The following is a 25,896-nucleotide window of genomic DNA, read 5'->3' on the forward strand; positions in this document are numbered from 1 at the left end:
GGAGAGGAGGGCTTTCAGTGTATCGGCTGGTTTGCACCAAGTCCCACGTGGTTGGACAGCTTGTCAGCTCCCACTGGCCCCCTCACCGGAAACAGTGCAACCCACCCCAGGCGCAGCATACCCCTTAAATTGTATGCAAGAAAGCTGACAAAATGATGAAGACACATGCCAATTATTAAAAGACTTGTGTCTTTAATGTAGGGGTGACGGTGCCAAGATCGACTTGGTGGGCAGCTCGATACCTGGCATGCTGGACAAGGACCTCTCAGACCGCAGCAATGACATTGGTGAGTAAGGAGAGCATTCTCCGTTCTCTTTGCAAAACTTGAAAGGAACTGCAGAGTGCGGTTTGCCCCTTCCAGAGGCCTGATGTCAACTAACACAACCATTTAAATGTGAAGCTTACAGCCCTCGGTCAGTTTTGATGTTGCAGTTTTATAAAGAAGGGACATGAGGATGGTTTTCACATTAAAACAGAATGCCTGGGATTTTTACTCTTCCCGACCTTAGGAGAAATTCCTTGCGAGGTCTAATGAAAAGAAATGATGAATAAACCTTTTGGAGAAGTGGGCATTAGCATTTATATTCATATTTTCCAGCAATTTATGTATTTAGTGTAAAAAGGTGAATGGGTGGACATGCCACATGGCAGAATTCACTGTAGACACAGCACTAAGTGTTTTGACTTTGAGTTAAAAAATGAGCTTTGGTACAGTAATTGCCACTTAGTTTGGAACATAGTTTTCCCAAGGTCAAGATCCCACCATGTGACAAATGGGAAGGTAGCTGGAGCCTGTGGGTAAACAAGTCTGAGGGCTTTGGGGGGTGGGGGCGGGTTGTGCATGGGTGGAGTGTGGTCAAGTGCGTGCTGGTTGAGGCCACTGTTTGGGTGATAGCCCTTTGAAGAAGTCTGGGTTCAGGGACTACATTTCTTTCATCTTTACATCTTTATTTGTACCCATCATGGCCAGAAGTATACATTTTGGAATTAGCCTTTTATAAGTGAAATTTTTTATTTTGAAATAGAGGTTCACACACAATTGTAAGAAACAATGAAGAGAGATCCACATACCCTTTGCCCAGTGTCTTCCAGTGGTAACATCTTATGAAACTAGAGTGCACAGTCACAGCAGGATATTGACATTAACACAGCCCACTGGTCTCTTCAGTTGTAGCAGTGCTTGTGTGTGTTTAGTTCTCTGCACTTAGGTCACATGTGTAGGTTTGTATATCCACCACCAGAGTCAAGATGCAGAACATTACTATCACCTCTAGGATCCCTCGTGTGGCCTTTTTATAACTATTAATACTAAGCACACCTCCCGCTCCCCTTCCCTTCCCACTATCAGGGATTGATTTGAGGTGGAAGGTTCTAGCATGATTTGTATCGGCTGCTCAATTTAGAAACAAACGGCTGACAGCAGGCCTTGTAAGAGGTACTGGGGCGCCTGTCATGAGCAGTCTCATCACCCGGGGTTACTCTTTTTGGAGTGCTGTTTTATTCTGAACTTACTAATCGAGTTGCATCTTTGCAACTGCTGACCTTCAGTCTGGTCCGGTCTTATGATAGCCTGGGAGTACAATATGTTGTTGTGACCATAAACACCACAAGTACTTGCCCTGGTTTCAGAAACTCTTTTACATCCTCTCTTAGCCTTTAAGAAGCCCGGTCAGGAAGTGTGACCAGGAGCTTCTGACAGCTTGGGCTGATGCAACAATAATAGCAACACTGGCCTGCTGCAGCTTTGGACCTGGTTAAAGGGCAGAAAAGAGCAGAGCAGCCATTGGCTGTGAACAAGAAGGAATCATCAGAATGAGCATGATTAAGTTCTGGCTTCACTGCTATAGTTCAGCCTTTGGGCCCTGTGCTAAGGCCAGCTGGCCCATTGGCAAAGTGGCAGTGAGGGTCCCATGGGGCGCCCCCAGGAAAGGAGGCATCACCCACATCCAGGATGCACAGGGCTGTGCCCTGCTGTGAAGGACATTGGCCCCTGAGTCTTGTTTCCTTTGGGTCTGGAGATGGCTAAGGTGGCTGTCACAAAAATAAGAATCCTAGGATTTTCAGTTTGATGATCTAGTTTGGAAATACTGGGGCATTGATGGAGGCAGCTTAGCCTATGGAAACTTTTCATACTGTGTATGGATCAGGGAGCCCAGAAAGAGATGCTGAGGTTTGGTTCACTCTCATTTTGCCAAGAAGATATTAATCCCAGAAGACTAATTCCTCAAGCTAATAATTTAATGTATATATTATTTGCATTGCCAGAAATAATGATTGGCAGCCTTGTCAACAACCACTAAATACTTGAATACCTACTCTTCAAGTGCAAGGTTCAGTAGATGCCAGGGCCCTTGTACACAGGCCCCACTTTCCAGGGACTTTGGGTCTGTTGTGGCCCCCAAGACAGCAAATGGGAAGTGTCACACTGACTATGCTAACTGAGTGGTAGAAAGTAATACTGATCAGAGTTGGGGCTGCTCCGTGGTGTCCAGGATGTCAGGGCAGGCTCTGCAAAGTGGGACAGACTGACCTGGATCTGGAAGTTAGATTTGCTTCAGTCAAGGCAGAGGCAGGCAGGAAAGTCACATGGGGAGTGCTGATCCTGGGCGTCGGTCAGCCTGGCACAAAGCAAGGTGCTGACCCAGAAATGGAAGTCAGGGCTACTCTGAATTTGGGAGGGATGGATTTGTCATTTTTCTATAGGCAATGGGAGCCATGGACACTGAAGTGACATGATCAAGTCTAAAAATTCAGATAGTAACTTACGGAGCTTTGTGGAACCCATCAAATGAAGGGTAGGTGGGTGTCTGGGAGTCAGGTTTGTTGATAGTTTACCTGAGAGGTAGTGAGAGAGAGCCAGAGGCGAACTGCTCACAGGAGGATTGGAAAGAAGGGGGTAGCTGTGGAGCAGCAGTGAGAGAGAATGATCACTGGTCCTCGGGAGCAGATTGATTTGGGAGTGGGGAGGAGGGGGGGCTTATTTGTTAGCTCTGAGGTTTTTTAGAGTTGGGAGACTGACTGAGGCTGGGGAGTGACTTGGATTGAAACAGACATATCCGAAGGAGAAACTGGTGTGAGGTAAACGTGATGAATTTAGGCATGTTGACATTGAGATGTGGTCAGACATCCCGCATCAGTGCTCCATGTGGACTGAAGGTGGAGGCTGAGGCCAGAGAAGTGGGCAGGGATTTAGTGGAGATTAGAACCTTCCAGGAGACGAGAAGGCAGGGCTTGGCACCTGCGGACCTGGGTTTGAGTGCTGTTGACTGTGCTGCTTCCTGGCTTGGTGACCTTCTGTAATTTACACCAACTCTCTGAGATTCAACTTGCTTTCTCTGTAAAGACTACTACTGTCTCTCTGCTTCTCCACCTTGTCTTCCAGAATTATGTAAAATCACTTGATGAGCTGTCGAAAGGCAGAGATGCTTATTTTTCATGTTGTTTGCTTAAAAGTGATAGGAAAATAAGTAAAATCCTTACCATGTGAAAAGACAAAGAAGGACCTAGAACTGAGGACTAAACCTGGTGCAGAGCCCACACCTAAGGGAAAAGTGGGCTCTTACAGCATCACCAGGGCCAATGAAGGAGAGGATTTTAAGCAGTGTCTTAGGTCCAAATCCAGAAACATTCTTTGCAGGTGGGTCTGTCAAGATTAGGACATTGCCAAGGGGCTGGCTGTCTTCTGGGCTGCTTTTGTATATCTGCTTTTGTAGCATCAGTTCATTGCTTTGAATCAAGAAGGAAATTATCTGTACCAGAATGTTTTGTTAGTGATTCAGACAATTGAAGCTGTCCAAATGTGGGCCACAGTGAAATCACAGAATACAGCCTTAAAACCCATTAGAAATCATCGTTGGTAGCTATAAATAAATCTGTGTTTCCTCTTAATAAAGCTATAATTTTAAATTATAATATTAAATTAGAGAACGTGGCTTTTTCAGATCTCGTGTGGGCAGCTACCAGCATCTGTCTGCCCAAGATAATTGAGAATGAAATCAGTTGGTCCAAAGATGACTTGTTGATGTCAGTTTGAGATATTGTTTGTATCAAACTGTGTGGCCATATTTCAAGTAACATAATAGGAATACATGGATGAGCTCCAAACAGGCCTGCGCATGAATAGAAAGGAAAATTAAATTGTCCAGTTTTCTGTTGCTGATGGAAGAATCTCTGTTCCGATTGAATGGGAGATTATAGGCCGCGAAGTCAAGTGCCATAACATTTACTTTTATTATGCAGTATATTGTAGTTCCCATGGCATGGTGGGATTTCTTGTTACACTTCAATGCTACGGAGATTTTCTGTTCCTCTCCCACTAAAGCACATAGCAACGGGCCTCCAGGTGTGAAGCAGCCTGGGAATTAAGCCATCTAGTTGCAATTAATTGACTTCAAAAAAAGCCTCTCTCATTCCTCCTCAGTTGCTTGACTTCTTTGTTTTGACTCTTGTTTTCCATTCTATTCAAATCGCATCACACTTTTCCCACTTTGGTCTCTTTACATGGACGCCATCCCCTGTTCCCTTGAGGAAGCTTATTTCCCCTGTATTTTTTTCAGTGGACCCACAGTTTTCTTAAATTGGGGCCCACTCGGGCATTGACACAAATACAGGTATGGAACAGAATCATCACAAAGTGTTTGGAAAGCCTAAGAGTGCTTTCTTGGAATCTTTTATAATAGAACATGCCTTTATAATCTTTTTGATTCTTTTTTGAGGTACAATTTGTGATAGTTTCTTCCAAGTAAAATAGCTGTGTGTATAATGTCCTAGTATTAGAATCATTCCTCCAGGGCAATGAAGAGTGTATGCTCGCTCTCTTCGTCTCCCTCTGCTGTCATCCTGAGGTTACAGTGGTGAACTCATAGCCATGGGAGTGAGCAAAGGAGAGGAGAAAAGGAGTTAATAGTCACTGGATACCTACTAGACACTTGGTGTATTTTATATATTTTTCATCATCATCAACCCTGTGAGGGAGGTATAATGTCTTATTTTACAAGGAAGGGGCAGGGACTAAAGAAAGTCAAGTGACTTGGGAAAGGTTAACTGGCTGGTAAATAGCAGATTTGGATTTGAACCTAGTTCCCTCTGACCCATGGAGCCCAAATTTTCCTGTGTATGCAGTTGGTCTGTATCAGCAGTTACCAGTTCTTCTCCCCAGGGGACATTTGGCAATGTCTGGAGACATTTTCGCTTATTACAATATGGTGGGAGTGGACATGCTACTGGCATCTAGTGAGTGGAGACCAGGGATGCTGTTAAACATTCCACAGTGCACAGGGCAACCGCCACAGCAAAGACCAATCTGGTGCCAGCGTCAATAGCACCACAGTTGAGAAAGCCAGGTGGTGAGTTGGGAATAAGGACAGTCCTCGCCAAGGACAGTGTCCCCTCAGTTGAGTGCAGCCTTGTGGTCCTGGAATGGCTCATCTGGTTTCCTGAGATTCTTTATAAAACGTAGTATGAAAATGGTTTCAGAGCTTTTGGCAGCTGGTGAGTTTAGATGCCAAAAATTAAATATATTTAAGTTATTCACCTAAACATGGACCAAGGAAGTTGCCACGACCTTTGAGAAGACACTCATCCTCTTTCTCCTTGCCCTATAAAAAAATAATTTGCATTTAATTTTCATACACAAACAGTGTTATGTTTGAGACTTTACTCTCCAAAGACTTAATACCCAGTGTTTAAATGGACATTAAATAAAAGGACAACACACATGAAATTTAATCAATGCTAAGTTAGAAATTTGTGTGGTAAAGCTGAAGACTGTATATAGTTTAAAGCAGTTTAATAGTGACCAGTGACACAAAGTTTTTGTCAATGTGACCCCAAGTCTCTGTAAATGAGTAATGAAAATTTTAACTTACTTGAAATTTCTGCCTTTTACCATAAGAAACCATTTCTTTGGGTTTCTTGGACAGATCTTAGGGGAAGAGTTAGATCCCCAAGCTTTGGGCTGTTGATTTTTCTGTTCTTTTTTTTTTTTACCTTCATATTTTTAATTTCCCCTGTTGGAGATACCAGTCCAGGTACTAGGTCTTGCAGCATTTCAGGTCATTAAGCAGTTTCTCGGGTTTAATAGGACAACATATACTGTGTCCTACTTGCCTTAGAGAACCCCGTAAGTGACATTTGGAGTATTCCAGAAGATCTCCTAGCTGAACTTGTGTGTGAGCAAGCCACATCTCTAAGCTTATTCGAGAGCCCCAGCTCACTCTGACAGGCAGTGTCCCTTTACCAGTGACCTTCAGACATGACCTTTGGGATCAGGACAGTGGCCAGCATGACCCGTGCAGAGGAAAGGAAGATGTGATACCTGCTGTGTCACTGTCAGCTCTGCACATGAGGCTGTGGGGTGTGCACGTGTGGTGCTCTGCTCCTATCCAAGGACACCAGTGAGGATTAAACTTCAAGTTGTATCAGGATAATTTGAGAAGCAATATGCTTTTCTCAAGTGTGATGACAGAAGCAAAAGAGATTGTACTTAGGATCGAACACTTTATACCAAGGAAGGGAAACAGGTTGAACTTCTAATTGGTGGGTCTTGAACCTAGTCAGTCCCTCTGACCAGTTTTGGTTTCCACCACGTGCTTCTGGACTTAGCCTTGGCTCATAAAAGATTCTCTGCCTGGGTACCCCTGCATTACCTCTTCCCCTGGTTCCCAACCTCTCATCTAAGATTCTTAGGGCTCACAGCCAATCTTAGAGAAGACAGGCTGATGGCAGGCCTTGTCCTTCTCGGCACTTCTACAACTCTGATCCCAGATGTCAACAGAGGGTTCCACTGCCAGATCTTCACCGTTAGAAACATCAGTCCAGACCAAAACTGAGGTGCTCACCTCCGCCAGCTTGGCCCCCTCACAGGGCAACCCTGGCCTTTGGCAGTCTGTCGCATTGTTAGGTTTGTGCTTTGATGGGTGCCACAGACTACTTTGACCTCATTCCATCCAATAAGCATGAAAGCAGTAAACATTCACAGTGCTAGTAGGAAAAGCTTCGTGAATACTCTAGAGACACAGGTGGAGGTTAAACAAAGCCAAGTGGAGGTGACGATGATAAACATTGCATAACCTCCCAGGAGCAAGGTATTAGGAGTGTGAATTATTCTAAATCAGAGAGCGAACAGTGCCCTCCTGCCTGAGCCACCCACAGCCATCAGCCTGCCCCAAGGAAGAGTGAGTGACTGGTGAGATGAGAGGGGGGCACATGTGGGTGTGCAGCAAGCATCCTTCGGGTGGATCTTGGCTGGGAGAGGGTCACAGTGCCTGCTGGCTGTGTGGACTTGTAGCCAGCCCCAGAAGTCCACCTTTGTGCCTGCATTATGCCCTCCCCTCCCTCTCTGGACAGGGCCCTGGCATTCTTCGTTCAGCCCAGTTGCTTCACCGCCTCTGCTTTCACTACATGCTGGGACCATTTTCAGCTTTAAGAATGTAAATGCAAAGGGATACCCAGTAGGTTCAAAGTAGTCTATATCACAGCAAAGAGACGTATATAGTAACCTTTGTTACATACACAGTGTGCCCACTGAGGCCTCTGAGCTGCAAATGAATGTGCAGGTAAGAAGGGAGCAAGTGATGGTCAGCGCTCAGATTGCACATGGCATTTATTTGGCCTGTGATGGCCCTTCCGCCCACTGGCTGTGGATTGGCAGAGCCCTGTCTGGCTTCCGTTTGACTTGTAAATATCCAGAGGGATACACAACTTGCCAGAAAACCATGCTCAAGTACCCCTTTGTCATACTAAAAGCATTCTGGACAAACCACCCTTTATGAAGGAGGAAAGCTGAGTTATCAAACTCCTTCTAGTCATGGACCCTTGGGAAGGCGTGGGCTGGGAACCTCGGGCCACTCTGCCTCCCACTGCTGTTGGTTCATTCAGTGACAAAAGTGATGAGCTCTTGTGGAGTAAGCTTGGGGGGCCCATTCGAAGGGAATTGGATCTGGTGGTGACAAGCTAAGGGTGAGGTGTCAGTGAACAGTGAGCCCTGGTTTCAAGTCAGAAGATCTTTATTTAGCTTCCCAATGACCTGTCGTGGCACTCTCCACCTCTCCAGGCCTGAGTCCTTTCTTCTCGAGGTGGTTTACAATCTTTAGAATTTCACAGACTCATTTACCTCAATTCCCCCCTCAAAAGCCTTTTAATTTGAAGGACTGCAAATTTTTATTTGACTAATGAAGCACATTTTAAAAAACAAATGCCATCGTCTGGTAGGAGATAATCTCTAATTTAAAAATTTAACATACTTGGCTGACTGGGAGACTCACCACGTTGACCTTCTTTTTCTTGGCACTTGATGTGTGCTTTGGAGATAACTTTGTTGTTATGAATGCATACCAGTTCTTGGGAGTGACCTTGGAAAACTACTGGTCTAGCTCAGGTCTGCAGAGATGAGGTGTAGGAGGAGGAATCAGTTGGGGGCAAATTAAAGGCCCCAGACAGAGGCAGGTATTGAAGTTGGGGTAAAAACTCAGCACCCAGAAATGAACTATTAGCTTAATTTTTTATAGAGATATAATTGCCTGTTTAAAAAAAGAATCACTCATGGAATGTCAGAGTCATAAGGGCATTTAAAATACTTAGTACCTCTGTCCTCTGCCTTTGCCCACGACTGGAGTATGGGGGCTTGCCAATCCTTCTAGTAGCTCTGCCTAGCACAGTAGAACAAGTGCTTCGGCCAGGAGGAACTTCCTCCTCGAGTTTTGCTCTCAGCATCATTTTGGCACTTGATGTGTGCTTTGGAGTACATATTCTGGACATTGAGATCATATCTTTCACATGTGCATTAGAATTTGCATTTTGACCGCCCTCCACTCCTCTTTCTCTAACCACTGTTGAAGAAGAAATGCCCTGTTCAGAGAATATGCACCCTCTGCCTACCTGCGGCTCATCCCACTGAAGTGAGCCATCAGCAGGGTGTCATGCCTCTTAGGAGCTTGTTTTTTTTTTTTTTTATCCTTAAACCAGGGGCTTAGAGGAAGTGATTCAAGGGGCCCAGTTCAGCCCTGTAGTCTTATTTTTCTGACTCAATCTGTTTATTTTAGCTGAGTTTTCTGGACGTTGAGAAAACTGCTCTGCTGGTAACTGCTGAATCCTCTGTAAGATTAAATAGCTTGTTCTTTCACTTGTCTCTTTGCCTCACTTCCTCTAGTTCTATTAGTTCCTTTAACCCAGAATTAATAATTTGCTCCTTTCTGAGTTTTCATCCAGGGTTTTCTTTGGCCTAAAGATTTTTGCTTATAAGAGATTTGCTGGCCATCTGGAAATTTAAATCATTAAGAATTAAGGGCATAACAGTTTAGGCAGAACTTTTTATGAAGTTTAAAAATTCATTCACCTTTAAAATACTCATTATGATTTTTTCACCCAAATTCTTACATAAAAAGGTAAAAGGTGGGATGTTTGTCATCCAAAATAAGTTTAAGTTGCCAGAGCAAACCCTTATATGGAGGCAAGATAATCCCACAGAACCACTGAGGAGAGTGGTGGTGTGTTACATAGATCGTGGGTTTTCAGATAAGTGCACTTGGATTTGAATTCCTAGCTCCGCAGTCTGGGTTGAGAGACTCAGAGCTCCATTTTCCTCTTCTATATGACAGGGTTAGTTACTAATGCCCACCTGCCTCAGAGGATTGTTGTAGAATTTAGAGCTAATGATGTGGCATGGCTGAAACAAAACAGGTTCTTTCAGAGTGGTAGTTGGTATAGCTGTGATTCAGTAAGAGAAAACTGCATATCAGCCTTCATTCTTACCATGACTCCTGTTATCAGACATTAGGAAAGTTCTTGAACACATAATATAAATCAGCTGAAATTTTGATAACTGTATCGGATATCTTTTCATATGTGATTTGCTCAGTTGTCTTTTTATATTAAACAGCTTCTTCCCACCCCACAATTACAAAGGGGAAAAGGTGCTCACTTAAAAAAAAAATGAAAGAACACAGGAAGTTAGGGAAATTCTCTTAGAATCTCAGCCTCTTCCTGAGATAATCACTGTTAACTTGTACACACTTTTAGAAGTCTTTCTGTAATTGGATGGGTGTTTTTAAGATGTTATCATGTTGCAAATACAGTTTTAGTCCTTACTTGTTCTTTTGTACTAAATAATGTGTGTTTGACATCTTTCCACATAAGTCACATAGATCAACCTTAAATTTTTAAAGGCTACATGATGTTCCATTGTGTGATTCTACTGTAACCTGTTTATTAGGGGCAATGTTGCAAAGATCACCTTAGGACAATGATCTGCAAATAGGATGACATGAACCTTGGGGGACCATAGAGGCCTCCCAGGCCACAGATAGCACCTTGTCTTCTTATGTCCTCTTTTCTTCAGACTCATCTCCTGAGAGTCCTGATGTCATGCTGCTTTTCCTTTCTCACTCCCCTTTCTCATTTGCCCTCTCTCACCTCACGTGGCATAGCCAATCTCTTGCCCACTCCAGGGGTACAAAAACCTCTGGTGGAAACTCAGAGATAATTCTGAGATTGGTGTTAGACTTGAGAAATTAAAAGACTCTATTGACTGGACCAAAAAAAATCCATTTACAAGCCAGTTGGTTTCTAATCCTCTTGCCTCCATCCAGATTGAAGGAGGTACCCACTGAGTTGTTCATTGATAGATAGGTAAAAATAGTTCTTGATGTTATCCCACTGTCTGATTTTTGGTATGTAACTTGGAAGGACTTCAAAGAATTAAGTGACATTGTGATAACAAAATTCTTTCCATTCCTGTCTACTTATTTTTGTGTTAACAGAGTTTCTTGGCACTTATATCTATAAAGTGGAAAATAGGAATAGAATCAATATCAAGCCAAATACAAATACATATGAGCTGATTGAGGGAGATGCCAAATAAAATTCTACTTGTTATGCTATTAAATTCCTTGTCAAAATGTGTATACATATGTTTTGGTCATTTTCATAGTAATAGTGATAGGTCAATCCAGAAAAAAGTCATTTTTATACCTAGAGCCTTATGATTTCAGGAAATGAAAAAGTTATTTTCAGTTTATATACATGTTCATATGGCAGGAAGAGATGAAAAATTACTAGTGGATAAAATTAACAAAAGCATAAAGCATACTACATTAGAATAAAATTCAGCAGAGAAAAGTGGAAGTATGATGGATATATGAATTCAAAAAGGGAAAGGAATGATGCAGAATTTCCAACCATTAAAGAAAAACTTACTCATGATTTTTTAATGGATGATGGTGGTTGTTAAATTAGTATGGTATCAGATTTACATTGAATATATTCAAGAGAGCAATAGTTATATTTTAAGATATCAATGTTTATAATATAGAAATTATATAATATATATAATATAATTTCTATATTATAATAGAAATTATGTGACTAAAATTTGTGTAAAATTTAGATGTCAGCTTAACCTGTGTGAGGGAGTACATAGATTTTTAAAATTATTTTAGGAGGTACAGTGGTAAACAGTCTGAATGCCCCTAACCTCAAGAATATATCATTCTATATGTACAGAAACATTGCTATGGATTAATTTCTAGAAGCAGAATATCTGAGGGTGTACACATTTACATTTTGTGACAGATATTGTCAAACAGAAAGGTTGTGCCAGGTTACATTCTGGCAAATAATAGCATTACTACAATTTCTAATAGATACATTATTTACTAAATCATTTTCAATAGCAAATTTGGGCCTGTAGCGAGCAATTTTTAACAGAATGCAAAAGTGAAGTGTTACATCCCCCCTCCCCCAACGTTGCTGGCTATGGATGCATGTGAAGCTCTTTACTTCTCTGTGCTAGACTTCAGGAAGATGTACCCTACCCCCTTCCCAGATCCCTTCTGCTGATCTCAATTAGGTCACCAGACTGTCATTGCTAATTTCATCTTATACCTGTCTCTCGTATTAGCTAGCAGAATTTGTAATTATGTCTGTAAAGTCCTGCCTCTCTCCAGAGGCTCTGAGCTCCATGGGGTGGGGCCCACGGCTGTTTTGTTCATCCCTGCATGCCCCCCCCCACCCCTATGCCTAGCCCAGAGCCTGGTTCACGGGTCTCACTTAGGAACTATGTACTGAATGAAGGAACTGAACACACATGAGAAGAAATAGCATGAGGAAGGATCACGTTAGAGATCTTCATTGTTGCTAGCCCCATGTGGCTATTTAAATTTAATTTAAATCATCGCTCTTAGCTGTGTTCTGTGTGCTCAGTTAGCCACACGGGGCTAGTGGTACCATATTGGATAGCGTAGATATAGCCAGTTTCCGTCATCACGGCAAGTTTTAATGGATAGTACTGATATAAAGTGATTGTCCTTTTATTCTCAGAATTTTCCCTGTGTGTGGCACACAGTAGTTAACAAAATGTTTAAGTGAATGAGTAAATAAACTTTATCTCCCTCTTTTATTCTTGAGCTACAAGTTTCCATATAAAAGTTACTCTGCACTGAATAGACCAACATTCCCCCTTAACTTGCCTCACACCTTTATTTCTTGCCAGAGATTTCTTTAAAGAAGCCAGCCCTCTTTTCAGTCCTTTTAAGAGCACATTTCAATAAAATAGAACAAAGGCAGCTGCTTTTTAGAGCACAGAGTTATTTCTACACATACACAAATTACATTTCCTGGCATCTTGCTCTTGATGTAGGAACAGTTCTCAGAATTCACTATCAGTTGGATGAGAAGGAAGGTCCAATAGGAACACTGCTATCTGTCCAGTGCTCTGTAATGGAAAGAATGTCACCAGCATGAATCTAAGAGTGCACCCTGCCACTTTCTGACTGTGACCTTGATCATGTTGTCTAACCTGTGACCTCCCTGTCTCTTTTATGGACTAGAGTAACCTGCTTGGCATGGGTTTTTGGGAGGGCTGGATGAGCACACTCTTATGAAGGGTGGAGTAGTAGGGTGGCTGACCGGTAGCTCACGCTTCTTTACTCCTAACCACCTGTATCTTGAAAACTTCACTCTGGTTGATAAATGAAAACCAAACAGTGAATCTGCTATATCCATACATATTTTGGAGGGCTTATTTTCCCACAGAATGTAATCATTGCTTAAGTGAGAATTTTTCAGTTGGTGACTCAGCTGATGCAGGTGTTCAGTGACCCCTTATAACAGGCCTATCTTTGCAGTCTGCACAGATTTTTCACATGAGTCAAAGGATTTCTACACAGGGTGAGATTTCCTCCTGACCAGACTACCTTGAGATGCTTCTTCCTTGTAGAGAATATACCTGCGGCCCTGTGGGTTTAGAGTTTTCTCATCTTAAATCTTAAAAAAAGAAAAATCTTGTTTGTGGCTTGGTTTTCTTTGTTTAAAAGATTTAGCCTTGCTCTTAAATCTCTGCCTCCAGATCCCACAGCTCCGTCATTGGCATCTGAAAACAAAATTCTACCTGCATGATCTGAAAGGGTTTTCACATAATCTCTCATTTATTAAAGAATAACCATGCAGAGCTGATAGCTCAGATAACTGTCTCCTTTTTATTTTTTATGGTGGGAAAACCAAAGCCCAGAAAGGGTGTTTGTTCATTTATTCAACAATCATTTATTGAACACTCACCGCAAACCAGGTTTAGTTCTAGGCCTGGGAAAAACAGAGATAGAAGCCATGGCTTCTTCCTTGGCTGGTGAGGGAGAATAGATAGGCCAGCAGAGACTGTTAGTTCAGGGTGCTGAACACTGACATTGGAGTGATGAGTCTCTAGGGAGCACTCAGGTCAGTTTAGAGTGCAGTCTGGATTCTTGGAAGAGGTCTTAGTTGCCAAGCCAAGCCTTGATGGCCCCAGGGGAAGGGGGGAGAGGAGAGGAGAGGGGAGGGGAGAGGAGGAAGTCTCCTGAGGGACAGAGGTGCATCAGCCACATGAAGGCACCAGGATTTCACTGGCACGCAGGAAGGACTTGAAGCTGCAAAGGGACATACTCAGATCTTCACTTTACACATCTCTCTCTGGCAGCAGCTTGTGGGGTGGTGCAGGACTTGGAGTGAGAAATCCATTATCCTGGTTCCATGCAAGAAGTTCCTGCAGTCTTAATGGTCCTTGACAGGACATGCAGGGATGGTGTGGTTTCCAGAGATATTGGGAGGGAGCAATGCTGCCAAGCTTCAGATGTAGGAAACTTCCATTCCAGGACTCATTCTCGGGTCCAGAGCAGCAAGCTACAGTAAATAAACAGAGCCACGTCGGAGCTCACAAATATTTCCTTTGGTGACACTGGCCTGCCTCAGGCTGTTGACTCTCCTCCATGTTTTCAGTGGGTGTGTTTCAGGTCGCCTGTGGTCACTGGTACCATCTCTCCCATTGATGGAAAATGGGCCCACATTTTCTAATTGAACTAAATAAGGTGTGACTGAAATTTATGGAAAATGGGCAACTCCTTGTGCCATGAAGAGTCCAAAGGCATTTCCAAGCCGACTCCATGTCCAGCATGAATTATCCTCATATGTCTGCAGAGGGTTCGTCTTCCAAGTATCAGAAAAGCTCAGGGCCTCTCATCCTTATGAAACTAACTTTTTAAAAAAATAGCCCACTTTTGCCAGTTCCAGAGTTTTGGATTGGCTTATGGGCATTAAAACCATTTTTTCATTAGGAGGAAAAATTCCTAGCCAGGCTGAGAAAGCTCATATCAGGTTTCAGCCTGATTCATTTCAAAACCACCATGAAAATTGGGACATTTTCTTCACACCACAATGGGTTAGTCATGGAAATTCTGCCTTAATCTCAGCTCCCCCAGCCACAGTCATGAGAGCATGCTCTGTGCCACTGAAAATTTATGTTACAGTGCTGAAGAGCTGCCCCCTTCACTGTCCGAAAGCAGAAGTGAGTTGAAGTTCAAGGTCTGAGGTTCCCTTTTCAACAAGTGACCTCATCTTTGGTGCATCTTCTTCTTTCTGGCATTTTGGTTTTGTTTGTTATTTCCCCAAAGTTGCTTTTACAAGCTCCAACTGTAGAAAGTTCCACGTAGCTGAGTCTGTGTGAGGAGGTTAAGAGTGTGGCTCCCCTGCAGTCCTCGGCCCTGCTTGTATTGTGGAGTGACAGAGACGAGATGCTTTTCTGGGCCATCTGTTGTGGGGATGCTGACTGAGGCTGCTCGCTGAGTGGCCAGGCTTCAGCTTGTGCGGGGCCTTTTTAGTGCAGACCTCAGCCAGTGAAACAGCATGGACGGGCCGGCTGGGCTGTCTCTGCAGCGCTGGCACCAAAGGCTGCCCACCCCCCCCCCCCCACCAAGCTGCTGCCTCGCAGCCCACCAGCAGCCCTCGCTCTATAAGCTGCATGCCTGTAATCAGAGTTCTTTCTTGAGAGAGTCGGTTCATCCGTGGGCTTGCTCGTGTGTTCCTTCATTCACCGGACAACCAGTGTGCCTGCTCCAGGAAGGCGCTGAGTGTGAGAGCACAGAGACGGGCCCCTGCCCTCCCGGGGCTCACAGTCATGTGCCGCACAGACCAGGCCTCTGAGTCACTTGGAAAGTGTGATTTAGGACAGATCACTGTCTCACATGGTATCAAACGCTCAACTCCCCCGGGACTTCATTCTTTCAGTGGGCTTGGGAGGGTGGGTTGGGAGCACAGATGGAGTCCAGCAGAAAATTCCTGGATGCTACCTGGTCTGCACACCAGGGGGTGTTCTGGGTCTGTTGTAAGGTGAGCCCAAGGCCACACCACCAACTCCTCTTGCCCCCTCTCCTGCCCCGCTCTGCATGCTGGACTCCTTGAGAGCCTCTCTCTCACCCCAGCTGCCACGTTTCTGACTTGTTACCCCTGTGACCACTTTGGTTACCACCTGACCACCTCTGTTGCCCACCCACCAGGTCAGCAGGGGACCCACCCTGTGAGGAGCCTGACTCCCGACGCCTCACTGGACCCTGGAACCTCTGCCACCCCCCTGGTGGCCCTTGGCCCAGCGCCCTGTCCTCTCCTCTGCTTGCTCAAGTCCTGACTCGCCCCTACCCTGCCCCCCGCCTCTGCTACTAACATCCTAATAACCCTGGGGAGACGGGGAGCCTGCCTGGCCTAGACTGAAACCCCGGGCTAACCCAGTCAGTCCCACAGTGGGAGCCAGGCAGGAGCCTTTTTATTTTTAATTGTCCAGGTGACTCTTCTCCACAGCCAAGGTGGAGAACCAGAGTCAGCAGGCCTTTGATTGTTCTTTCACGACTTCAGGCTGCTCCAGTGTTGTCTCCTGAGGTGGCTTCAGTGTCCAGGATGGAGCCATGATCTAGGTGGTTGCTCTCAGGTCCTGGCAGCACCCGGCCATGGCCCTCAGCGCTGACTTGTTTACTGGAACCTTTACGACCCTTTCCTTCGCCTCCTTCCCTCCTGGCTGCTGCTCAGCATTTGCTTCCCCCACCCAGGCTTTCTGTGCCCCGCAAGTGCCTCCACACCCCTCACCTCCACCCTTCTGCTAGCAGACCTCCCTGCCCTGGGCCTTAATCCCTTCCCCTAGGGCCCAGTTGAGGAGCTACCCAGAGAAACTGCTAAATTCACCAGATGTAGAGCATATGCAAAGATGTTTGTGCAGCGCTCCTCCTTAATAAAACAACAACAGAGAGAGAGGGAATGATTTGAAAACTAATTACCCATTGGTAAGGAATTGATTCAGTAAATCATGAACTGCAGTGCAATGGAAGGTTCTACAACAATCAAAATAGACACATGGAATATAATGTTTAGTGAAATAAGCAGAATGCATTACCACATGTAATGTGAACTAGGCAATCTATTTATAGAAAAAAGCCTGAAGGGGAAGCTACCCAAATACTAATAGTGTTGTCTCGGCACGGTAAGGTTATAGTTGACTTTGTTTTGTTGTTATCATTTTATGGCTTTGAAAAATTATACATTGTGCAATATTCCTTTTATAGTTGGAGAAAAAAACAATTTTTAAAAAATTAATTCAGATGTTAGTGTCAGATGATGACTTTTGGCACCAATCCAAGTGTGTAATTGGGAATTTCCATTTCAGACAACATGGAGCTGGTAGAAGCGAGTCCTGGGGTGGGGACTGAAGGGAAATCTTTTAAGAAAATAAGATTCTCTTGAAGGTAAGGCCCCTGAGAGGGTCAGGCCAGTGAACAGGCTCTGGAGGGATCCACCCCGCTCTCCACAGAGCTGGCTGGTAAGTGGGGGCCCTTTTCAGAAGCCTCTCTGTGGCCCTGGGTGCTGCTCGGCTCCTCATTGGCCTCAGAGTACCGCTGATGCTTTTCTGGTGCTGTCTCTGCAGAGTTAGCCTTTGGTTGCAGTTGCTTTGCCCTGATAAGATGAGTTCATGTTGAGTAATTATTCATTCACCAGGTGCTGGAATAAAGTCATGTCATCTAATCCCAGGGGTAATGTAATGGTTTGTCCTGACCAGTGAGTTGTGCTTGGTTTTGCATATTCCACTCAAGGAAGTAGTTTGCAGACAGCACCTGCCTGTTCATTAATAGAATAAAGCTGTCACACGGCCAGACTGCTTACGGTACCCCTCAACAAAGGAGCTCTCCCCAAAATAAGGAGGGGAAAAAACACACATAGTTTTTATCTTTTCTGTCCCGAGCCAGTATATTTGCAGTTGTGGCAGTTTCAGATGCTTTCAGTTGCAAAGAAAGAATATCTGACTAAAATTAGCTGACATAAGGGGTGGGGGTTTATTTCACATGGTGAGAAGTCAGGACACTGTCATTCCAGGGTTGTCGAGTGGCTCCTTGAGGTGATCAGTCACCCAAGCTCTTTCTGTTTTTCTGCTCTGCTATCCTCAAGATCTCCAAGAGCATCTCCCTCGTGGTTCATAAAAGAGTGTACTAGTCATTTGTGCAATGGCAGGAAAAGGACTGAAGATTACTGCCGCAGGAAGAACAGGATGGGACTTTCCTGGCGATCCAGTGGTTAAGACTCTATGCTTCCAATGGGGGCATGGGTTCAACCCTTGGTCAGGGAACTGAGGTCCCAAATGCAGTGGGGTGTGGGCAAAAGAAAAAAAGAAGTGACAGGAAGAGACTAGAAACATGCCAGGTACACTGGTAGCTAGTGCTGGAGTCGGGATTTGAACCTAGACAGCTTAGCTCAAAATCCATGCCTGTCTTAGTCTGTCAGACCTGCCATGACAGAACTTAAGCAACAGACATCTATTTCTCACAGTTCTGGAGGCGGTGAAGGCCAAGATGATAGCACTAGCAGATGCTGTGTCTGTTGAGTCCCCTCCTCCCGGTTCACAGACTCTGTCTTCCCACTGTGTCTTCAAATGGCAGAGGGATAAGTGGGCCCTAGTGTCTTTCTCTTCTTAGAAGGACATTAAGCCCATCCACAACTCCAGGCATCCTATTCTTGCACAACAGCTCCCTAAGTAGGAAGGAAGACGAGGCAGGAGCACACCTGGCATTCTCCTCTCTTGCCCCTTTCTAGGCAGAGAGGAAATCTCCCCCAGAGGCTGTCAGTGGACTTCCTTCATTTCTCAGTGACCCAAATTGGGCTGCACGGCCACCTCTAAACCAATCGCAGGCCACAAGGAGCAGGATCACCATCACCAGATTAGTCCAAACAAGTTTCCGCTGGGCACATTGTCCTAAAACAAAACTGGGGCTCTGTTGGGAGAACGGGAATGGTTTGGAAAGGCAGTGTCAGGCACAGCCGATGAAGCATGGTCTCCTGATCAGGAAGAGGGGGTGTGGTCCCAGTCACCAGCGGTAATGAGTCTCAAGGTTGGTCTCTTTCTGCCAGCCATCCCTTTGTCCATCACACGAAGATCTACACTTGGTTTATAAATCCCCAGAACTCTGTAGAACCAGGCCACCCCTTTTGCCTGATTTGGTTGAAGGAGGTGACAAAGTAAAGGCAGTGATGATCTGACTGAAGGATGTGCTGTTCATCTGAGACGTCAGTCCTCGAGATGCTGGAGCCCTGAGGACAGGCTCGTTTCTCCCACACTCACTGGGTTTGCCTTGGTGTCCAGCTCTGTGTGTGGCACAGAGTTGTTGCTCAGTCATCATGGAGAGATCGAGTGAGCAGACTGGTGACTGAAGATGATATTGTCTCCACTGAGCGATGCTTCTGGAAACAGACTGGTATGGGGCTCTGTGGGTCATCTGAGGGAACAGAAGTTTGCTGTCCATTTCCAGGCAGTTAAGAGTCTAACAGTAGGGTGATGGTCCAGCCAGAGGACAAGGTTGCCCTCATTTGTCTTCTGGGATCAACGACCAGCGTTCACTTGCCCAGGGATGTGGTACCTTGTGATAAGTTCTTATTGTATTGCGACTACACGAATGTTGTATCTACCAAAATGGACTTGGCTTTGCAGAAGAAAGAGAATTTCTCCTTTATTTCTCTTTTTGTAGCTTTTGAAGATTTATGAATATAGCTATTGAAGGGGGGAAGAAAAATCATGTCTCTCTTTCCTCCATGTTAACTTGTTAAACCAAGACAGAAATGATTCTTTGATTCAGTTTGAATCACACTGATGAGGTGACCAAAGGGTGTAAAACAGCCTTCATAAATGATGAAGCATAAACCAGACATAAAGGATAATTATTAAGGAAAAGATATGCTTGCAGCATAAGAACCTTCCCTTACTCTTGTTGATGCACTTTTAAAAATCTGTTGTCCTTTTGTTTTAGACCTAGAAGGTTTTGACTCCGTGGTATCATCTACTGAGAAACTCAGTCACCCAACCACAAGCAGACCAAAAGCCACGGGGAGGCGACCTCCATCCCAGTCTCTGACGTCCGTAAGTGTCTCCTCACTTCCCGAGGCTGGAAAGCAGGAGAGATTGGGGCCTCTGGCCAAGGGCTGTGCTGCAAGTGGCTGACTGGAGGACCCTCTGGGAGAGGGAGGTCTATGAGCTACACTGTTGACTGGAAGCAATTTGAGAGTCTTCTGGAATCAGGCAGCATTTCCTTCTTTCAGTTCTTTGTGCATCTGCCAGTGAGGTGGGGACTCCCTCGTGCCACTCTCCTCCTCTATCCTTCCACGGATTTTTGTTTGAACCTGAAGTGAAATTGGTAAGGGGAAAAACAATGTCATTTTTTCTGTTGGGAAAGGAGAGTAAGGCTGGTTTGGTCTATAAACAAAAGAGAACTTTTGAGGGGAAGAAAGGGTAAGCTGCTCTCCAGTGCTTGGCAGTGGCCCAGCATTTTTCTCTCAGAGCCGTGTCCTCGGCACCCCTGCATGGAACCCCACACAGACCTTTAGGAGATGGGTTTTAAATGTACCAGGCACCTGATCATGCAGGAGAGAACAGTCAGAACACTCCAGATAACCCAAAGAAGTTTTCATTTGGGTCATTTTGAATAACTTTGTTTCTTATTCAAAACCTATAATGCATTTATTGTAGCACATTTGAAGCACAAAAGGGGGAAGAAAAACATAAGTTCCCTGTAGTCCTGTTTCCAAGAGCTAAGACCTGTTCACCTCCTGCTGTGTATCTTGGATTTCTTCAAAACAGGACCACACAGAATACATGGTTTTGGAAGTTGCTTTCCCCCTTCCACTGTGCACCTTCTCCCCATCATTACACACCCTCCCATCATGTCACAGTGAATGTGGCTGCCCCTGGTGCTCTAGCCTGGGGGGATACATGAGCGTTTATCTAGCCAATGCAGTATCACTGGACATGTATGTTTCCATTCATCCTAAACACTGAAGTGAAGGTCACTGTAGAAAAATGGTGATGCTTCTGCAAGCAGCGTTTGTATGTATGTATGTATGTGTGTGGGTCTTTCTGTCTCTATATATTGAGTTGCCTTGTTCTTGCTGGGACTGCGGGACTAAAGCCTTCACCCAGATACCAAAGAATTAACCCTTTTCAGGTTTCTCAGGACACTTTCTAATGATCCCACCTAAGGAGTGGTCATTTAGAAGAAAAAGAATGCCACTTCCTTTGAACCTCGTCTCTCATATCCACTGAGTCTGGAAGTGTGGTTTGAGTGGTCCTGTGTTTCCTCATTGTAGGAAGCATATCTAACTGTGTATTGCCATCTTTGGGGGAGAAAGGCTTGAAAACATGGCTTGCTTTTTCACTGTGTACCGTGTCGGTACCACCTTCCTTCCCTCTCACCTTTCCACACCCTCCTCAAACACTTCATCAACACACAGACTATTTAATTACTTCTTAGTATCTCTGTATTTAAATATTTCATTCTACCTCTGATATATTCTCTATGCATCCTTCATTATTTTTGTTTTCTGTCCAAATTCTTCTCAACTTTTCAAGATCTAGAGGACCCTGAGGTATCAGAAGTAAATACAGAGAAGTTTGAGTTTCCACAGTGCGCCCCCCCCCAACCCTGCACCACACTCTTGGTCCCTACAGCCTATGTCTGGGAGTTTGGATACATTTGGGGGAGACTGGGTAAAGACATGTCATCTTCACTCCACCTTTAGATTACATGTTTGTTCATTCACTCATTCCACAAATATTGATGGTTATCTGCTGTGGGCTCAGCTCTGCACCAGGTACCAAGGCTGCAACTGGGAATGAGATAAATATGGTCCCTGTCTGCAGAAAGCTTATGAAATAGTGGCTTGTACTTTGACATATTATAGGAAACAATTTTATTTGTGGACTTAAGGCAGCAGGATACATTTGTGCTTTAAAGAAGTACAATTACTGTACTCTTTCCCTTCATTCCTGTCCATTCCTGTATACAGTGAATTCATGTTTACTCTTTCCATTAGCACCTTCCCATTAGGTTTTTCATAGCAAGATGGGACTACTGGGTATGGACATATTCCTAAAAGGCAATTGGAGGGAATGATGGAGGAAACACATTAGTCCTATCTCTGTAGCCTGGGGCCTCTCAACCTAGTTTGAGCTTTTTATTGAATTCAAAGATCCAACATTGATTGACAGCTCATGAATCCTAGGTTATATAGGAGGAAACTGGCTTTTTGAATAAAATCTGAAAATAAAAGGCATTGTAAGGTAGCTAAGCTTATAGTAAAAGAAAGCTTGGTTGGGGGGATGTAGGTAATTGGATTTTCAGATTAAATGAAGATTAACAAACAAGACCTTTTCATTTTAAAACATTGGTTAAACATTCCCTCAATGTAATGCGTAGTAAGTAGAATAAACAGAAGAAAAAGAATAGTATTTGTAGGTATGATTTTTTCTATAACGGTGCCACATGGTGACCCTGAATATGACTATTTTTCCCACTGCAGAGGTGGAAGTCACAGAGGTAAGGCTGAATAGGAGCTCACCTAACAATATCTCCAGAAGATTCCTCCTTGCCACAGGAACTCTGATTTTTCTTTGCTTTGTCCTAAAATAGGGAAATTCTAACATAGTCATCTTCTCTGACCAAGTGATTCCAGTGAATTGGTTTATAATCATCCAGCTTTTTCAATCTTCACAGCAAGGCAGAAAGGGTAGGACTGTTATCCCCATATTTCACCAAGAGATGCTGCCATTCTGTAAATACACCTTAGCAAAGATTGAATCCAGAATGGATAATGATCGTCCATGGCCCTGAGGGCAGCGTTTTAGCAGCAGGTAGCAGATTAGACATGAGCATGGTGTGCTGGCAGGCAGGGCGGTTCTCTGGGGCTGGAGATAACACTGCTCACTGGACTGCAGGGCTGGTGATCCCTTACTCCCAGAAATGGTTTCCTCTCAGACAAGCCCTTTTAGGCACTTCACTATGCAGCAGATTCAGTGGTTCTGAAAAAGGATCTGGAGGGAAGGGAGGAGAGGCAGGTTAGAGGCAGCTTCCTCTCAACCTGAATGTCCTTCCCCACTGGACTGTCCACCCTGTGAGAGCAGGGACTGTGTCTGGCATGTCACTGTCAAGTTCAGTACCAAGCTGAGTGCCTGGTACATGGTAGCAAATGTTTACAAAAAAGAGAGGGTCTCTGAGGGATGGAGGAAGCTGGAAAAGATAGATGGAGAGATGGATGCTTGCACAGATGAAATGACCAACAGGCATCAGTGGAAAGATCCCATAGAAAGAAAGATCCCTGGTCAAGGAAATCGTCTTAGTCCCAGTTCTGCCACTTTCTCAAGCACACAGATAATAGCACACTTTCTGCCTGGCGTTATAATGAGGAGACAAACAAAATAGAAGTGTCGAGTGCTTTGAAAAGCATACTGCATTATGTTAACAAAAGCTATGTCAGCTAAGGTGTAACTCTGACAGAAGCATTTTCTTTTGGCTCTATCCAGTCTTCCCTTTCAAGCCCTGACATCTTTGACTCCCCAAGTCCTGAAGAAGATAAAGAAGAACACATTTCGCTTGCACACAGAGGAGTGGACGCATCCAAGAAAACGTCAAAGACTGTTACCATATCCCAAGTGAGTGGCCAGCCGTGGCAAGGGTATCCTGGCAGCACGGGACCCCTGCCTTTTCGTGTCTGCTCTGATGATGCATTATAAACCAAACAAGGAGAAACAGATGTCTTAGTCATGTGAAGCTGCTGAAACACAGTGCCACAGATTGGGTGACATAGAAACAGAAACTGATTTCTCCCATTTCTGGAGGCTGGCTGCCTGAGATCAGGATGTGCTGGCATGGTTAGGTTCTGCTAAGAGATCTCTTCAGGATTGCAGACTGATGACTACTCTTTGTATCTTCCTATGGAAGAAAGAGGGTGAGAGAGCTCTTTGGGGTCCCTTTTAGAAGGGCAACAACCCCATTCATGAGAGCTCCACCCTCATGTCCTAATCACCTTCCAGAGGTCCCATGTCCCAATACCATCCCAAGGAGAGTTAGGGTTTTCACATAGGAATTTGGGGAAGACACATTCAGTCCGTTACAACATTTTTTGTCATTCTTTGCTGACAGTGATGACTTTGGTCATCAAAATCCCCAAGGAATGTTACAGTCTCCAAAACTGAGCAGAATCCCATGTTCTCTCTTATGGCTGGATCCCCTTTTCATACCAGCAACCACATACACATGCACACACACATATTTCCTCACACACCATCACCATCACAACAACCAAAACAGTTTTATAAAGATTGCATGAAATATGTTAAATGCTGTGCCCTCTGCCTACAGATTGTCACTTTTATGTTCAAAACTGGCGGTATCACAAATTACAATTAGCAGTTCATGAATATGAATAACTAATGGGATTTCTTACAGAAAAGCTTATTTGGATTCATTTATTAGGATAAATTTATAGTCTAAAAACATTTTAATTTCACCGCATGCCCAGGGATGGTATAGCTCTTTTATTATTGGCTTATGAGGAACAGAGAACACATCGTTTAGCAACTGTGTGTGGCTTCTAAAGGTTAGCCTAAACGAGTTCTGTTCATCCTGTGATTGTGAGGTATGGTTTTAAAATGCCATGTTCTCGTGCTGAGAGAAGCCAGTCAATTGAAGTTATTTTCTGTAAACATTTGCAACTGTTTTCTATCTAAAAACAGAAAGCAGAAGTCATTTTTAAGGCACTCACAGCAGGAATTAACACAAAGAAGTCAAAGGTGATGTGGAATTTTCCTTCTCATAGATTTACAGATGTATAGATTTTCTTAAAAAGCTGATATAGTCAGCAAAAATATGATCCTATAAAGCAGATCAATTGTAATATTCACAAAACTGAAGCAGTCTGCCTTTATAAAAGGATTCCATTTGCAGAAATTGGATTTAGATCCATTTTTTCTGGTGACCATAGGAATGCCTAGAGTTGCACTCTCTCCCACATCCCTAGAGTGTCTCTGTAGCGACATCTACTGGGGGGCCTTGGCTCTTCACATTTCTGAGTTTCACTGTTCTGTTCCATTTCTCTTTCCTGGAGTTGTCATGTCTTATTTATTGCTTCTAGAAATTCCTCTTGAAATAACTGATCAGGACATTTGGTGGCCTGTACTCTGTGAGGGCTTATAACAAACACGTGTTAGCTGAAGTGATTTGGGAGGGTGAGTCACATAGGAAATGCAAAGAGAAGCATCAATCCAAGAAATGTCTGGAAGTCACTGTGACGACATGGGTGGGTTGAGGGACATATGTGAGAATGCAGGGTAGGAAATGAGGAAAGGTATTAACTCGGGAATAGAAAAGAAGCAAAGAAAATCAGGCCAGGAGAGAGGACCCTGAGACTCGGGCATGGGCAGCCCTGGTCATGTTACCAAGCTGATATCAGAGGAGGGGATTGAAGCTCAGTTCTGCTACTCTTGAGCTCTGAGACTTGGGGAATTTCTCAACCACATCCCTAAGCCTCAGTTTCCTGCTCCATCAAGCCTGTGTGCCAACTGACCCTCGTTGCAGTTGTCCAGCCAACGTCTGGCATATAATCAGTGCTCTGTAAATGTCAGCCCCTCGCCCCTCTTACTCTGACTCCTACTGACAGTCAGCACAGGATGGTGGAGCATTCTCTCTGGCAGCAGAAAGTGATTTTCTCAATGATAACTTGGCAGAGAAAAGGCGAGCAGAAAGGCTGGGAACGATGGCCCATCTGCTTCTGGCTGACTCTGCCCAGTTTCTCCCTGCAGCACAGCCTGAGTCCAGGCTCAGCCTCCTCATCATGCCAGCCCAGCCCCAACTTGGCTCCAGCCCTGGGCGCCTGCTGCTGGAGGGAGTCCCGGCTGTGTTGCCCAGCCTCACCAGCAGCCTCGACTCCCTCACCTCCCACCATCCTGTCTACTCCCTCCCCCCTCTCCCCCCGCCGCCTGCAGCCTGCCCCCCTTCCCTGCCACCCGTGTCTCTCACGCTCCCTGTGCCCTCCTGGCCCCCTCAGGACACCTCTCCATCAGACCTCCCTGTCTGTCTCCTCCATCTTCACCCTTGGCTCTTACCCTCAAGAAATCTTCCAGCTCAGGGTCTCCCCTGTCTTTGAAAGTAAATCCAACCCTTTCTTGACCCTATCTCCTCCTGAGGCTTCTCCAAGAACTTTCTCTCTCTTTCTCCTATCTTCCTTTCTCAGCCGAGTGTTTGGAAAGAGAGTTCTAAATCTGCAGGCCATGCCCCTCACCTCCCCTGCAGCTGCCA

General features: G+C 44.7%; 1 protein-coding gene across 7 annotated transcripts in view; it reads left to right on the top strand.

The window, feature by feature from the left end:
* SH3KBP1 (SH3 domain containing kinase binding protein 1) overlaps positions 1–25,896 on the top strand; it is a 334,928-nt gene that overhangs the window by 301,028 nt on the left and 8,004 nt on the right. For 5 of the 7 annotated variants that reach the window (XM_043896942.1, XM_043896946.1, XM_043896944.1 and 2 more), the window contains 3 exons: positions 202–287; positions 19,579–19,688; positions 23,124–23,252. In XM_043896942.1, the coding sequence (XP_043752877.1) occupies positions 202–287; positions 19,579–19,688; positions 23,124–23,252 (325 nt within the window). The remainder of the gene's footprint in view (positions 1–201; positions 288–19,578; positions 19,689–23,123; positions 23,253–25,896) is intronic. The other 2 variants (XM_043896945.1, XM_043896949.1) reach the window with 1 other exon arrangement.

The sequence above is a fragment of the Cervus elaphus genome, chromosome X, assembly GCF_910594005.1.
Source record: "Cervus elaphus chromosome X, mCerEla1.1, whole genome shotgun sequence".
Taxonomy (NCBI): Eukaryota; Metazoa; Chordata; class Mammalia; order Artiodactyla; family Cervidae; genus Cervus; species Cervus elaphus.